The following is a 13,477-nucleotide window of genomic DNA, read 5'->3' as shown; positions in this document are numbered from 1 at the left end:
ACTACAGGCGCCCACCACCACGCCCGGCTAATTTTTTGTATTTTTAGTAGAGAGGGGGTTTCACCTTGTTAGTCTAGATGGTCTCGGTCTCCTGACCTCATGATCCACCTGCCTCGGTCTCCCAAAGTGCTGGGATTACAGGCGTGGGCCACCGCACCTGGCCTACAGCCTACCATTTTGCCCCAGCTTCTCAGTACTGAGAAGAACCCCCTCGTGTGCCCCCCTGCACCTGCCCCAGTTTCATGTCCCTCCAGAACCCTTCTGGGAGCCTCTGCATGGAATGAGGAGAGGCATTTTAAGCCAAGGACCTGGGGGGTTGCTGTGGACACAGTACCGTATTCCCTTCTCCCACTTGCCATCCCTGGCACCAGCCTCCTTTTCACATCCAGCCCCTCAGGGACCTCTGACCTTTGAGCTCGGCTTCAGTGCCAGGCGGGCAGTCAGAAAGTAGCTCGCAGTGTGTACACTCGAGGGCCCAGGCAGCACAGAACATTCCCGGCTGGCAGCGGCACTGGGTCTTCCGTTTGCTTGTGCAGGGGGCAGTCTCCTCGAGGCCCATCACTGGTGGGGAGACGGGAGGGCTTAGGGAGGGGCCGAGCTCCAGGGGATCCAGCCCCCGCAGGCACATCCCCACTCACCTGGGTCACAGGGGCGGCACAGCTGGCAGATGGTCAGGTAGTTCCAGTGCTCGTTGTAGGAATTTTCGGCACATGTGGCACAAACTGTGTCCCGGCTGCGGCTACATTTAGCTGAGACATAGGTGCCTAGAACGTGAGTGCGGTAGTAGAGCTTCAGGAGACAGGGCTCCACCCTCACCTCTGCTGCCTGTGGTGTGACCCCGGCCTTTCCCTCGGTCTCTCTGGCCCCCCATCATCCTGCCCGTGGCCCTCCGGCTCCCTCTCAGTGAGGTAAGGAAAGAGGTGACCCAGTGGGGAGGGCCAGTTCCATCTCCTCCACCTGATGTCTAGGGTTTCCCATGCTCGTCTCCAGCAGCCAGTTTTCCTGGGGGACAGTGCCCACCTTCCCTCTGAGGCCTCAAGGGGGCTGGAGACCCCGTGACCCACTTCCGAGGCCCAGGTTCGTCCTGCCATTGCCTCTCACCTGGCGGGCAGCGGGAGCAGCAGATGCGGTGCCTGGGCTCGTAGTATTCCTTTTCCTGGTCCCTGCAGGTCTGGTTCTCCGACCCGTATGGAGGCACCTTCAAAGGGAGATGGAAAAGAGGAGAGAAGAATTAGTCAGGGGTCAGCTTGGGAGGGCAGAGGGAATGGAGCGAAGTCTGCCCAGATCCCTCTTCCCCACCCTCGCCCACTCCTACCAGGCCCCTTCCTCACCACCTGGGGCTGGGATGCTGCCAGGAGCCCGAAGAGGCCCAGCACCAGAGGCCCCCAGGCCAGGCCGGGGGCAGAGGTGGCCCAAGGCCGGCGCATGGCGGCCACTCGGCCAGGCGGCCAGCAGGGTGGGGGCCTGGGAGGAAGGCAGGAGGCCCGACGCCCTGGGCAGCGGTGGCGGCAGCTGCCTGAGCCCAGAGCCTGGGACGGGACTCAGGGCCGATGTGCCCCCCAGGGCCGGGAGCGGCCAGGCCGGGCCTCCAGGGCTCCCACGGCGGAGCTCAGGAAGTGGGAGTGGAGCGAGCTGGCCGCGGGGCGGGGACAGGGAGCGCTGGGAGCCAGGCCGGCCTGTCGCAATCGCAGCCAAGGGAAGAGGAACAGGCTTGTCTGCCTCGACGCGGGGCGGGAGGGGCGGCCGGGAAAGCACGTGAGGGCCGCGGGGCCGGAACCGGCCTCCTCCCTTCTTCGGAAGCCCGACCAGGAGAGCGGACTGCGGACAGCCCCGGCCCAGCCGAGGGAAGGGCGGCAGGCCCGGGGTCAGCCCTTGGACAAGCCTGGCAGGGGGAGCAGAGGGAGTTCCAGAGAGCGCATGGGACAGATGGGTGCAGGATCTGGAAAGCGAGGGGCGCAGGACCGGCGGTCATGGAGAGGGCAGGGCGCAGGGACTGCAAGGCCGCAGAAGCAGCTTTGAGACCAAAGAGAACCGGCTGGCAGACGCCCGGGTTCCTCCCCTGTTGTCCTGCCCTGCTTTGGGACTTTTTCAGACAAATTACAAGGGACTAGCAAGTCAGCCAGCCCTCCACGCCACCAACCCAGCCCAATCCACACAGGAGTGGGCACAGGTCACGCAGCAGACCCTTGAGAGCTGCGCAGCTCGCCCTGCTCCCTGTCCTCAGGGAACCTCCCTCCCAAAGAGAGGGGGAGGGTATGCGGAGGGGAGTCCTGGGGCCAGCAGGCTGGACCTGGGCACTCAGGCCCTCTGCTCTGGCGTCTTTGGCCATGAACTTTCAAACCCCTTAGAACTGGAGAAAGCTGAAAGCCCACCCAGTGCAGCCCCCTCACCTTAAGCATGGAGAGGGAAACTAAGGGTGACATATAAGGGGAACGGAATTCCAGGGTGGCTTGGTCTGGTTCCTGCCCCCTTTCATCCTCCCATCTCCCTCAACAGCCCATCCACCCATGGAGCTACTTGCAGCTTCCCCCTTTTACACGTGGTTCTCTAGTCCCCAAGTTTCTGTCTTCCTGACTCCCACCTGTCCTTGAGGCTTCACTGAGGCTCTGGAAGGCGTCCTCCGCCCTAGGTTGTACAGTCCCCGTGAAGACTGCCCTCTGTACCTGGCTGTCTTGTCTGCTTCCTACCAGGCTGTGAGTGCTGCCATGGCCCAGGCTGAATCTTGAAGTATGTGTTTCCCATGCTTAGCAGGGTCTGGCACATACCGTGTGCCCAATAGGTATTTATGGAATAAACCAGTGATGGCCACATCACAGAGCCAGTCCACAGCAGAGCCAGCTACAATCTGGGTCTCCTGATGTCTAGGTCCCAACTCATTCCCGCAGTGCTGCCACCTCCTTGTGGCTCAGGGGTGTCTCTCTTGGGGTGAGGGGTTAACTTCTCTTGAGATCGGTCACTTGGGCACTGTCCCCCTCCCTGAAGGACTCTGTTCAGCACCCATCCTTACACTGGTCTGTCTAACTTCGGGTCTGATGTCTGGACAGGTGCAAGTGATGGGAAGTGTGCATGGGGAGGAGAGGTCACAAAACGGGGAAAGGACCTGCCTAGGTTGTAGGCATGTCACTCTGTGAGGCTCTCTCCCCTCACCTGGTGCAGGCAGCTCGCTGTACAGATGGGCCAAAGATGGCTGGAAAGGGCAGAAGTATCAGAACAGCGTGCACTGCGCCAGGCTGCTGCGCCTTCCAGGGCCCTAGTGCCGGGGGCTGGGGTGAGATTCCCCACTGAGCTCTTACATGCGTAAAGGAATGTGTGTGTAGTGACCCTGGGCCCTTTTTTCTCTCTCTTCTTTTTACTTTTACTGTGGAAATTTCATATGCAAGATAATATTGCAAAAGAGAAAAAGTAATATTTGGAGTCTCCCATATACTCCTTACGCAGCTTCAATTCACCGTCAGTTTCATTTATTCTGTATACCCCCTCCCCCACCAATGCACACACTCTTCGAATCCCTCGTGATTATTTTGAAGTAAATCCCAGACATCATATCATTTCATTTGAAAATATTTCAGGATTTTACTCTAAAAGACAGGGACTCTTTCTCTTTTCTATTTTTCCTTTTTTCCCCACCCTGTCTTACGTGCTGAGACCCTTTCTTTTAATAGAGGTGTAACATATAATACAATGAAACACACGAGGTACACTGATCTTACATATACAGCTCAGAGAGTCTTCACTTTTGTGTATTCTTGCAATCCCTCAATTGTTCCAGAACGTCTCTTCTCTTCTCCTCTCCTCTCCTCCCTTCCCTCTCTTCCCCTCCCCTCCCCTCCCCTCTCCTCTCCTTTCTGTACGGAGTCTTGCTCTGTCACCCAGGCTGGAGCGCAGTAGCACGATCTCGGCTCACTGCAACCTCTGCCTCCTGGGTTCAAACAATTCTCTGCCTCAGCCTCCCGAGTAGCTGGGATTACAGGTGCCCGCCACCACACCTGGCTATTTTTGTATTTTTAGTAGAGATGGGGTCTCACCATGTTGGCCAGGCTGGTCTTGAACTCCTGATCTCATGATCCACCTGCCTTGGCCTCCCAAAGTGCTGGGATTACAGGCGTGAGCCACCACACCCAGCCCCAGAATGTTCCTTGAACTACAAAATGTTGCTACATGCCCTTCCTAGTCAAAGCTTCCTGCTTCAGAGGTAACCACTATGTCAGACCCCTTTTAACCCCAGCTGGCTGGACTGTATCCTTCTTTCTGCTGCCAGCTCTAAGCTGGCGCTTCAGCCCTCATGGACTCTCTACACCCTAAGGAATGAGCCCTGAGATCTGGGTTTTGATCCTGGCTCCATCACTTTATCTCTGTGGCCTCTTTATTGTTCAGGCAGCTGCTGGTTTGCTTGCAGATCTGTGGGATGGAGGTGGGGTGGGAGTAGAGAAGCAGCCGGGCTATTTCTCCCCTCTCTGCTTTCTGGCTTCACCTGCAGTTGGTTGTCTTCCTTCCTTCCCCGTTCCATAATCCCATCTCCTACCAGTAGTCCACACTGTTTAGTTCCTGCCCGATGGCTCCGGAGGCTTCTTGGTCTTTGATGCTCCATCACCCTGCTGTCTTTCCAGGTCTAGAGATGGTAGCTGTTTCCTGCTCTGCTCTTTTCTGAGCCACCTCCCATTGGCTTCTCAACTCCTCCATCACCCATGGACCAGTTAGTTCTCTGTGTTAAATTCCTTTGTTTGAAAGACTTTGAGCCGGGCACAGTGGCTCACGCCTATAATCCCAGCACTTTGGGAGGCCGAGGCGGGCAGATCACAAGGTCAGGAGATCGAGACCACGGTGAAACCCCGTCTCTACTAAAAACACAAAAAATTAGCCGGGCGCAGTGGCAGGCGCCTGTAGTCCCAGCTACTAGGGAGGCTGAGGCAGGAGAATGGTGTAAACCCGGGAGGCGGAGCTTGCAGTGAGCCGAGATGGCGCCACTGCACTCCAGCCTGGGCAACAGAGTGAGACTCCGTCTCAAAAAAAAAAAAGGATCATGAAAGACAAATCTTACCAATACATGGCTACCATAATGCCCAGCCATCCCCAGGAGGATAAAGGGAGACTCACAGGGGTGAGAAATTCACAAGCTCACCACGGGCAGGGCATTGTCTTTGCTTCTTTCCTTTTGTGTTCTTCACCAGTCTCCCTGAGACTGATTTCCACTGGGCAGCACCAGACCCAGACCGAGCGCCCCAGGACTCCTAAAAGGCGTGTGAGGGTGGGACTCTTCCACCCTCGGACTTCTTCCGAGAGAGCTGCTGAGAGCGCCTTCTTTCCACAGGCCCATGAGGCATCCAGAAACGGGGTTGGTAGGAATGGATTCTTCTTCTTCTTTTTACTTTTTGAGACAGAGTCTCAGGCTGTCACCCAGGCTGGAGTGCAATGGTGCAATCTCAGCTCACTGCAACCTCCGCCTCCCAGGTTCAAGTGATTTCCCTGGCCTCAGCCTCCCAAGTTGAGTAGTTGGGACTACAGGCATGCGCCAACAGGCCCAGCTAATTTTTGTATTTTTAGTAGAGATGGTGTTTTGCCACGTTGGCCAGGCTGTTTTTGAATTCCTGGCCTCATGTCATTCACACACCTTAACCTCCCAAAGTGCTTGGATTACAGGCGTGAGCCACTGTACCCGGCCAGAAGAAAAATACTATTTCTTCTCTCTTCTTCTCCACTCTGCTCTTAGCTGACTAGTGCTCTTGGAAAGGGTCTGGCAAACACCCAGAAGTGCATAACGAATGAGGGTTGTCTTTCTCCAGAGTATTTGCATTTTCAGTGGTGACAATGCCTTAACCTAGTCTTTTCAACGGGGGTGACTTTGCCCCCCAGAAGTCATTTGGCAATATTTGGAGATGTTTTGGTCACAGTGACTCATGAGGTGCTACTAGCATCTAATAGATGGAAGCCAGGGGTGCTGCTGAACATCCTGCAATGCACAGGATTGTAGACAGGACAGAATCATCCTGTCCCACCACAAAGAAAGATACAGCTGAAAATGTCAGCAGTGCCAAAGTTGATAAACCCTGTCTTAACTTAAAGTGATCAACTTCTAGGAGTGAACTTCTAAGTAAACTGCCAGGGGACTAGATGAAGAGTGGCATTTTTCTGGTCCCTCGTTTTAAATGAAAGAGAAATCTGTACCACATAACGGCAGCTGAAAAGACTGTTGTCTTCCACAGTGGACAGCCCCCAGTGTGAAGTGGCTAATTAGCTCCAAGTAGTAAGAACAAAGATTTGCATTTAACTAAGTAACTGATTCTCATCCTGGAAAGGATAGAAGTGAACAGGGAGAAGTAAAGAAAATTTAGATAAATTAATAGACCACAAATAAATGGGTTGTCAGAAGAAGTTAGGATGTTTGAAGTTTTGCAGATGCTTTTTCATAGCGTATCCTGCTCTGTCAAAGATAAACTAGCAAAGATGCTAGTTCTGCTGTCTTCCACAGAGTGGGTCAGCAAACAGTGACCGTTAGACACTGAGGTCACCAAGATGAATATGCCTGGTCTCTGTCCGTGCATATGTACAAACACACATACATCAGGATAATAATAATAAATAATAGTAAACAGTGGTAAGTGCAGAGATAGGCTCTCCCTAGGAGGCTGGAGTGATTACTTCCGTCATCTCCTGTCCGCAGAGAACAAGAGGCAGGAAGACCCCGTGCACTCATAACCCTCATCCCACGGCAGCCCCTCTGGTTTCACTTCTCTCCCTGCAGCCGTGCATATTTTATGGCCACACCACAGGGTTAGAGGAGAGCTGGTGTTGGGAGGGGAAGGCAGCCCTGGGTTGGCGGGAAGGGCTGGGGCTCTGGGGGAGTCTGGGGGTAGTCCTGGGAAGGCAGGAGGTCCTTCCAAGACAGAGTCTACAGAGCTCTTGACTTCTCATAGAATAAAACTACTTCTCTCAAAGTCAGAGAAGGAGAACTGAGCTTGGAAAGGAGTGGCGCAGTTTTCAGTCTGGCCCCACCCCTAACTCCTGGGTGACTGTGGCCAAGTCACTTTGCTTCTGTGGGCCTCAGTCCCCTCATGCGTGAAGCAGGGGGCTAGATGCAAGGTCAGCTGGAAAAAGTCTTTGTGCCCATCTAGGTTGCCTTACCCACCCCTTCTTGCCCTTTCATTTTCTCAGGTAAGATCACCGGGGCCCAAAGAGCTCAAGTGCCTTTCTCAAAATCACATAGTTTAAAAGCAAAAATAGGGGCTGAGCATGGTGGCTCCCATGGTTGTACTCCCAGCACTTTGGGAGGCTGAGGCAGGAGACTGCTTGAGCCTAGGAGGTGGAGGCTGCAGTGAGCCATGATTGGGCCGCTGTACTCCAGCCTAGAGGACAGTGCGTGATCCTGTCTCTGAAATAAATAAGAAAATAAAAGCAAAAATGGAAGTTGTAGAAACATACCTATAACATGGTCTCTCTTATAAAAAAGAACTATATGTCTTGTTTTTAAAAAATACATGTAAATCCCAGCACTTTGGGAGGCCGAGACGGGCGGATTACGAGGTCAGGAGATCGAGACCATCCTGGCTAACACGGTGAAACCCCGTCTCTACTAAAAAAATACAAAAAACTAGCCGGGCGAGGTGGCGGGCGCCTGTAGTCCCAGCTACTCGGGAGGCTGAGGCAGGAGAATGGCGTGAACCCGGGAGGCGGAGCTTGCAGTGAGCTGAGATCTGGCCACTGCACTCCAGCCTGGACGACAGAGCGAGACTCCCTCTCAAAAAAAAAAAAAAAAAAGGTCGCAAGAGACAGCGGCAAGAGAGGAAACCACAGACCAGGTTGGACCCTGAGCCTGGAGTACCGCCTGCTAAACTCCTTGCTCTTCAAGATTCAGCAGAGAGGACACCTCCTCTGGGAAGGCTTCCTGAGTCTCCTGCAGTGAGCCCCTAGGCTCCCCCAGCCCTTGACTCTTATCTCTTACCTCTGAGAAATCTGAGATCTGCGCTTTGGCTAGAAGTCCGTTTTAAAGACGATCTTTTTTTTTTTTTTGAGACGGAGTCTCGCTCTGTCGCCCAGGCTGGAGTGCTGTGGCCGGATCTCGGCTCACTGCAAACTCTGCCTCCTGGGTTCACGCCATTCTCCTGCCTCAGCCTCCGGAGTAGCTGGGACTACAGGCGCCCGCCACCTCGCCCGGCTAGTTTTTTGTATTTTTTAGTAGAGACGGGGTTTCACCGTGTTAGCCAGGATGGTCTCGATCTCCTGACCTCGTGATCCGCCCGTCTCGGCCTCCCAAAGTGCTGGGATTACAGGCTTGAGCCACCGCGCCCAGCCTAAAGACGATCTTTTAAAGTGTACAAATAGAAACCTTATCTGATTGTATTGCAGCTCCCTATTTGCAGGCCTATCTCCTCCCCCAGTGTGTATCAGTGCTCAGGCTGGGCTTTGTCTGTGGGCTTGCGGAGGGAGGCAGGACAAGCCAGCGACCGCATTCCTGCACTCTGGGCTGCCTCCTGTGGGGCCCGCGAGGGAGCGGCAGGCCTCCCTGTTGCGTGCAGGGCCTGGGCTGTGTGGATGGCTCTCCAGAGTCTCCTGGAGCCCTTTTTGGGTCTGATTCTCTGACCCTCCCCTCTCTCCTTGCTCACCACTTGGCACTCCACTCCTTATCCTTTTGCTGCATTAAGTTTGGAAAGAGATTTTAGAGAAAAATATAGCCCCTATCAGTGAATTTCTCCTCCTCCCAGGGCCTGTCCAGGCTTGCGCCATGCCCACTCTCTTCCTTTCCAGCGCTGGCCACGTCCTCCCTGCACCTTCAGTGCCTACTTTCCCTGCCTCTCCCTGGGCTCCGGGTCTGCGTCCACAGTGTCCTGCCTGGCCCTCGTGCTGCCTCTGGTTGCCCACATTCCTGCAACTCTGTGACCACAACAGGGGCGATTACACATTCTTGGCGTGGCAGCCAATGGTGTAAAAAAGAACAGAATGTCCTAAGGCCCCGCCTAGCCCCCAGCTTCACCTGGGCCCCTCCCGGGTCTGCACAAGGTTGGAGGGGGTGGTGAGGACTCAGCAGGGAAGAGGAGGGACCAGGAGGAGGCAGATGCGCCCCACCTGAGTGCGCCTCGTCCACTTAGTGAGTGAGGAGGAGGTTTGCAGAGACCTCTCTTCTCTCCAGGGCCTGGGGGTGAGGCTGAGCTGTGGGTGCCCTTAGAGGGTTGCCCACTTGCTGAGACTCCAGTTCCTGGAAGCACACTTGGGACTCCCCCCTTGTTCTCTTGCCTGGAGAGAGACTCCCTTTGGTGCTGGCTCCTCCTATTTGCCCCCACCTCCGCCCCCCACCCGCCTCTACTCACTCAGTGCCCCTCCTCCATCCCCATCTCTCTGTCCTTCGCTGTCCCTCTCTATTGTCTCCCTTTATCTGTCCTCCTGTCCCTCTCTATTGTTTCCCTTTTTCCGTCCTCCTGTCCTCTGGTTTCCCCACCCAGTCCCTCTCAGCCTGGCTGGCCCCTTCTCCTTGTGTTGCCCTCCTGGCTGTGGGCTCAGGATCCTTCTACTTGTTCAGATCTTTGCCCCTAACCTGCCATCCTGTCCCCCAGCCTCCTTGCCTGTCAGATCTGCATCTAAAGCCCCTGCCCAGAGTCTGCCTTCTCAGGTCCAGTACTCCCAGTTCACCTGCCCTCGGAAGCCCTCCTTCCTTTGGAAAACTCCCAGCTCTGACTCCTCCTCAGCCCCTCCCCCCGCCCTGCTCACCTTTAATTGAGATGTTAATGAGACTCCTGTCGCTTCCATCCCTGGCCGGCCGGCGGGCGGGCTCCCCAGCCCGGCCGCTGCACCTGTCAGGTGAGGGGGAGGAGAGGCTTGGCTGCCAGATTCAACTGGAAAGGAACCAGTCCCAGTCCAGCCGCAACCTGGGAGTGGGAACTGGAGGCAGCCCAGACCTTCTGGAGCCCGGCAGTCCTGGGGCAGAGACAGAATCAGGACACAGCTCGAGGTCAGGGCCAGAGGCTGGAGGTGCGGGCCTAGAGCGAGCAGGGGCAAGGCAAGTGGGGAAGACGAAGAGAGGCAGGATTAGAGAGAGGAGCCAGGTCAGGAAGAGGAGAGCTGGGAGAGACCCAAAGAGAAACAGGGCAGATAGAGAGCGAGTGAGAGGCAGGAGCTGAGACACAGATCCCAGAGGAAGAAGATCAAAGGAAGAGGGCAGAGACAGAAAAGGAGGTGCTGGGACAGAAACCAAAGGGTGGCCCTCTCAGGGAAGCAGAGGAGAGGCTGTTCCAGGGAAGCCCAGCTCCGCACTTTTGGCCCCAACTCCCGCAGGTCTGCTGGCTCCAGGAAAGGTGGAGGAGGGAGGGAGGAGTGGGAGAATGTGGGCGCAGGGTGGGACGTGGGCATGGCCAGGGGCAACCTCGCTTGGGTTCCAGGGGTGATGGGAGAGGGCACTCAGGGCCCAGAGCTCAGCCTTGACCCTGACCCTTGCTCTCCCCAATCCACCCCGGGGCTCATGAAGGAACACGCTGGAGGAGCAGGACCCTAGACCTCTGCAGCCCACACCAGGGCTCATGGAGGGAACCAAGCTGGAGGAGCAGGACGCTAGCCCTCCACAGCCCACCCCAGGGCTCACGAAGGGGGACAAGCGTGAGGAGCAGGGGCTGGGCCCAGAACCTGCGGCACCCCAGCAGCCCACGGCGGAGGAGGAGGCCCTGATCGAGTTCCACCGCTCCTACCGAGAGCTCTTCGAGTTCTTCTGCAGCAATACCACCATCCACGGCGCCATCCGCCTGGTGTGCTCCCGGCACAACCGCATGAAGACGGCCTTCTGGGCAGTGCTCTGGCTCTGCACCTTTGGCATGATGTACTGGCAGTTCGGCCTGCTTTTCGGAGAGTACTTCAGCTACCCCGTCAGCCTCAACATCAACCTCAACTCGGACAAGCTTGTCTTTCCCGCAGTGACCATCTGCACCCTCAATCCCTACAGGTTGGTTAGTCCCTCTGCCCATTCCCTGGTGCCTGCGCCTGGAAGGGTGGTCCAGGGTGCTGAGGTGCTCACTGGGCAGGCAGAGCCTCAGACCTGAGGGTGGGAGCTGATACCCCTGTCCCAGGTAGAGCTCACCACTGGCAAAACGAGGAGCCTCCAGCTTGCTGGACTGCCGTCCCTGCCCAGTGGAGCCATCCTAGCACCCCAGGCTCACCCAGAGGGTGGTTGTTGGAGCAGCATTGCCCTCTCTTCTCCTTCCCCCCCCCCCGTTCCCTTCTCCCTCCTGCAAGTGGGAGGGAGTGCTTGCAAAAGGGCAGGGATGTGCTCAGCTCTATCCCTTTTCTGGAGCAAGATGCCAGCAAAGTGTAAGGCCTCATCCCCCTCACAGGAGAGTCTGATGGAGAGGGGAGGCGAGGCCTTGCAGGTGCTGCGGAGGTGGGTGCTGTCAGTCTTTGTTTAGAAGGGGAATTTGTTATGGAGAAAGCAAAGTGGGGGTTCGCGGAGGTTAGGGCTGCAAGTGAGCCCAAAGGCTGGGGGCAGGGGCCTTACAGAACAAGGAGAATGGGTCAGGCTAGAGACCAGCCCCTTGTGAAGCTGTTCCCCCAAAAGACCCAGGCTGAAATGCCGCACTGTTGACCTGCCCAGGTGCTTGACCTTTACGTGCTTGGGTGTGTCCTGAAGTTTTGGGTTGCGTCAGTGCTGTTTTGCCAATGTTGGGTCTGGAAACCGGAGCGGGTGGTGAGCATGGAGAAGAGAGGAGGGCAGGGCTGAGTGTTTTTATATGCCTTTTATTTGCATTCACTCAGCCATGCCACACCTTGGGGACACCTGCGTCAAGCCAGACACAGGGCTAGGCACCAGGCAAAATGGATTCATGAATAATTCATACCCCCTTTATTGAAGGGCAGGTAGTTTGCTGTGTTCTGGAGACAGATAAAATAAGATGGCAGAGACAGGCATATAAGCCAGTAACTGTGGCACACTGGGATAAGTATGATAAAAATGGTGAGTGTGCCGTCAAGGAATGTCAGATCTTTATGGGTGTGAGTGTGTGTGTGTGAGTGTGAGTGTGTGTGTGTGTGTGTGTGCACACACTGGTATGTGTGCAATTATGGATGCTTGGGATTTGTCATGCTGTGGGTGGAGGCCCCTTCCCATATTCCATCATGTCCAAAGGTGTGTTACGGACTAAGAAAGGTTAGGACGTCCTGTCCAGGAGAGAGAGAAAAAAAAAGCCGGGCCATTTTGTTGATTAACCTCTGTAAAATGTCCCGGGTAGGGACCATTTCCTTAAGAAGCTGCTGTGTGCACAGACACTGCCAAGGTGTCCACGGGCATCTCATTTCATTCTCACATCTCACCAGGCCGGTGCTATTGTCATCCCTATTTTACACTTGAGGAAACTAAGGCAAAGAGAGGCAAGTCACAACATCACAGAGAGAGTGACTGAGCTGTGACTCATCCTGTTTACGCCTAATCCCAAAACTCTGCCTCTTTTTGATACCCGAGATGTGGGGCATTGAGTGAATGAAATTTCCAGGCAGATGTGGTTTCCGTCTCATTTCAGAGCTCTCTTGGGTACTTCCCCTCAACCTCATTTTTCTTCCCCTGGTGCCTGCAGACATCCTCACCCCTTAAGGCCTTGGTGGAGAGGAGGGATGCAGCAGGAAGGGGAAGGACAGCAGGCGGGGCAGTGGGCACTCAATAAATATTTGTGGTTGAAAATATGTCAGTGAGAGATGGAGAGGGAGGGCAGGGGTGAATGGGGCGAGGCCTGCACAGTTCTTAGGTTCTGCTGTCCCTAGACAGTCCAGGAAAAAGCCGGGGAAAGGAGGCCAGAAGGCCTGCCTCTGGGGACTGCAGGCTGGGACGCAGCCATCCGCCCAGAAAGAATCCCTCCTGGTTGAAGGGCTGCTGCGGGAGTTAGGAGGGAGAGAACACCTAGGAGGGGAGGGGAGTCGGGGAAGCCTCCCCAGCACAGGGAAAGGAGATTCAACACCCACCGAACACTACGCGCTTGACCTTGTAGTCACATTGTGTGCTACACCCTAACGCTGGGTGCTTTATAGACACTCTCATTTAATACTGACAAGTCCAGGGAGGTGGGCAGTATTATTCCCATTTTTTTTTTTTTTTAGATGGGGAAATTAAGGCTTGGCAAGAGGAAATAGTTTGAACAAGGGAACATACATTATTTATTTATTTATTTATTTATTTATTTATTTATTTATTTACTTACTTACTTATTTTTATTTTTTTTTGAGACGGAGTCTTGCTCTGTCGCCCAGGCTGGAGTGCAGTGGCTGGATCTCAGCTCACTGCAAGCTCCGCCTCCCGGGTTCACGCAATTCTCCTGCCTCAGCCTCCCGAGTAGCTGGGACCACAGGCGCCCGCCACCTCGCCCGGCTAATTTTTTGTATTTTTAGTAGAGACGGGGTTTCACCGTGTTAGTGAGGATGGTCTCGATCTCCTGACCTCGTGATCCGCCCGTCTCGGCCTCCCAAAGTGCTGGGATTACAGGCGTGAGCCACCGCGCCCGGCCTATTTATTTATTTATTT

General features: G+C 55.2%; 2 protein-coding genes across 3 annotated transcripts in view; one reads left to right on the top strand and one right to left on the bottom strand.

Moving 5' to 3' along the window:
• The window catches only part of LTBR (lymphotoxin beta receptor), a 12,968-nt gene extending 11,215 nt beyond the window's left edge, over positions 1-1,753 (bottom strand). The window contains exons 1-4 of one of the 2 annotated variants that reach the window (XM_023232454.2): positions 1,332-1,753; positions 1,102-1,198; positions 639-764; positions 409-561 (exon numbers count right to left, since the gene is read on the bottom strand). In XM_023232454.2, the coding sequence (XP_023088222.1) occupies positions 409-561; positions 639-764; positions 1,102-1,198; positions 1,332-1,427 (472 nt within the window). In that variant the 5' untranslated portion in view covers positions 1,428-1,753. The remainder of the gene's footprint in view (positions 1-408; positions 562-638; positions 765-1,101; positions 1,199-1,331) is intronic. The other variant, XM_023232455.2, reaches the window with a different exon arrangement.
• An 8,087-nt stretch (positions 1,754-9,840) lies between these two features.
• SCNN1A (sodium channel epithelial 1 subunit alpha) overlaps positions 9,841-13,477 on the top strand; it is a 31,986-nt gene continuing 28,349 nt past the window's right edge. Inside the window, exon 1 of the mRNA XM_023232456.3 lies at positions 9,841-10,918. Coding sequence (XP_023088224.1) covers positions 10,503-10,918 — 416 coding nt within the window. The 5' untranslated portion in view covers positions 9,841-10,502. The remainder of the gene's footprint in view (positions 10,919-13,477) is intronic.

Source organism: Piliocolobus tephrosceles, chromosome 10 (genome assembly GCF_002776525.5).
Source record: "Piliocolobus tephrosceles isolate RC106 chromosome 10, ASM277652v3, whole genome shotgun sequence".
In the NCBI taxonomy this organism is placed as follows: domain Eukaryota; kingdom Metazoa; phylum Chordata; class Mammalia; order Primates; family Cercopithecidae; genus Piliocolobus; species Piliocolobus tephrosceles.
The sequence above is the reverse complement of the archived record's forward strand: the minus strand, read 5'-3'. Positions and strand labels throughout refer to the sequence as shown.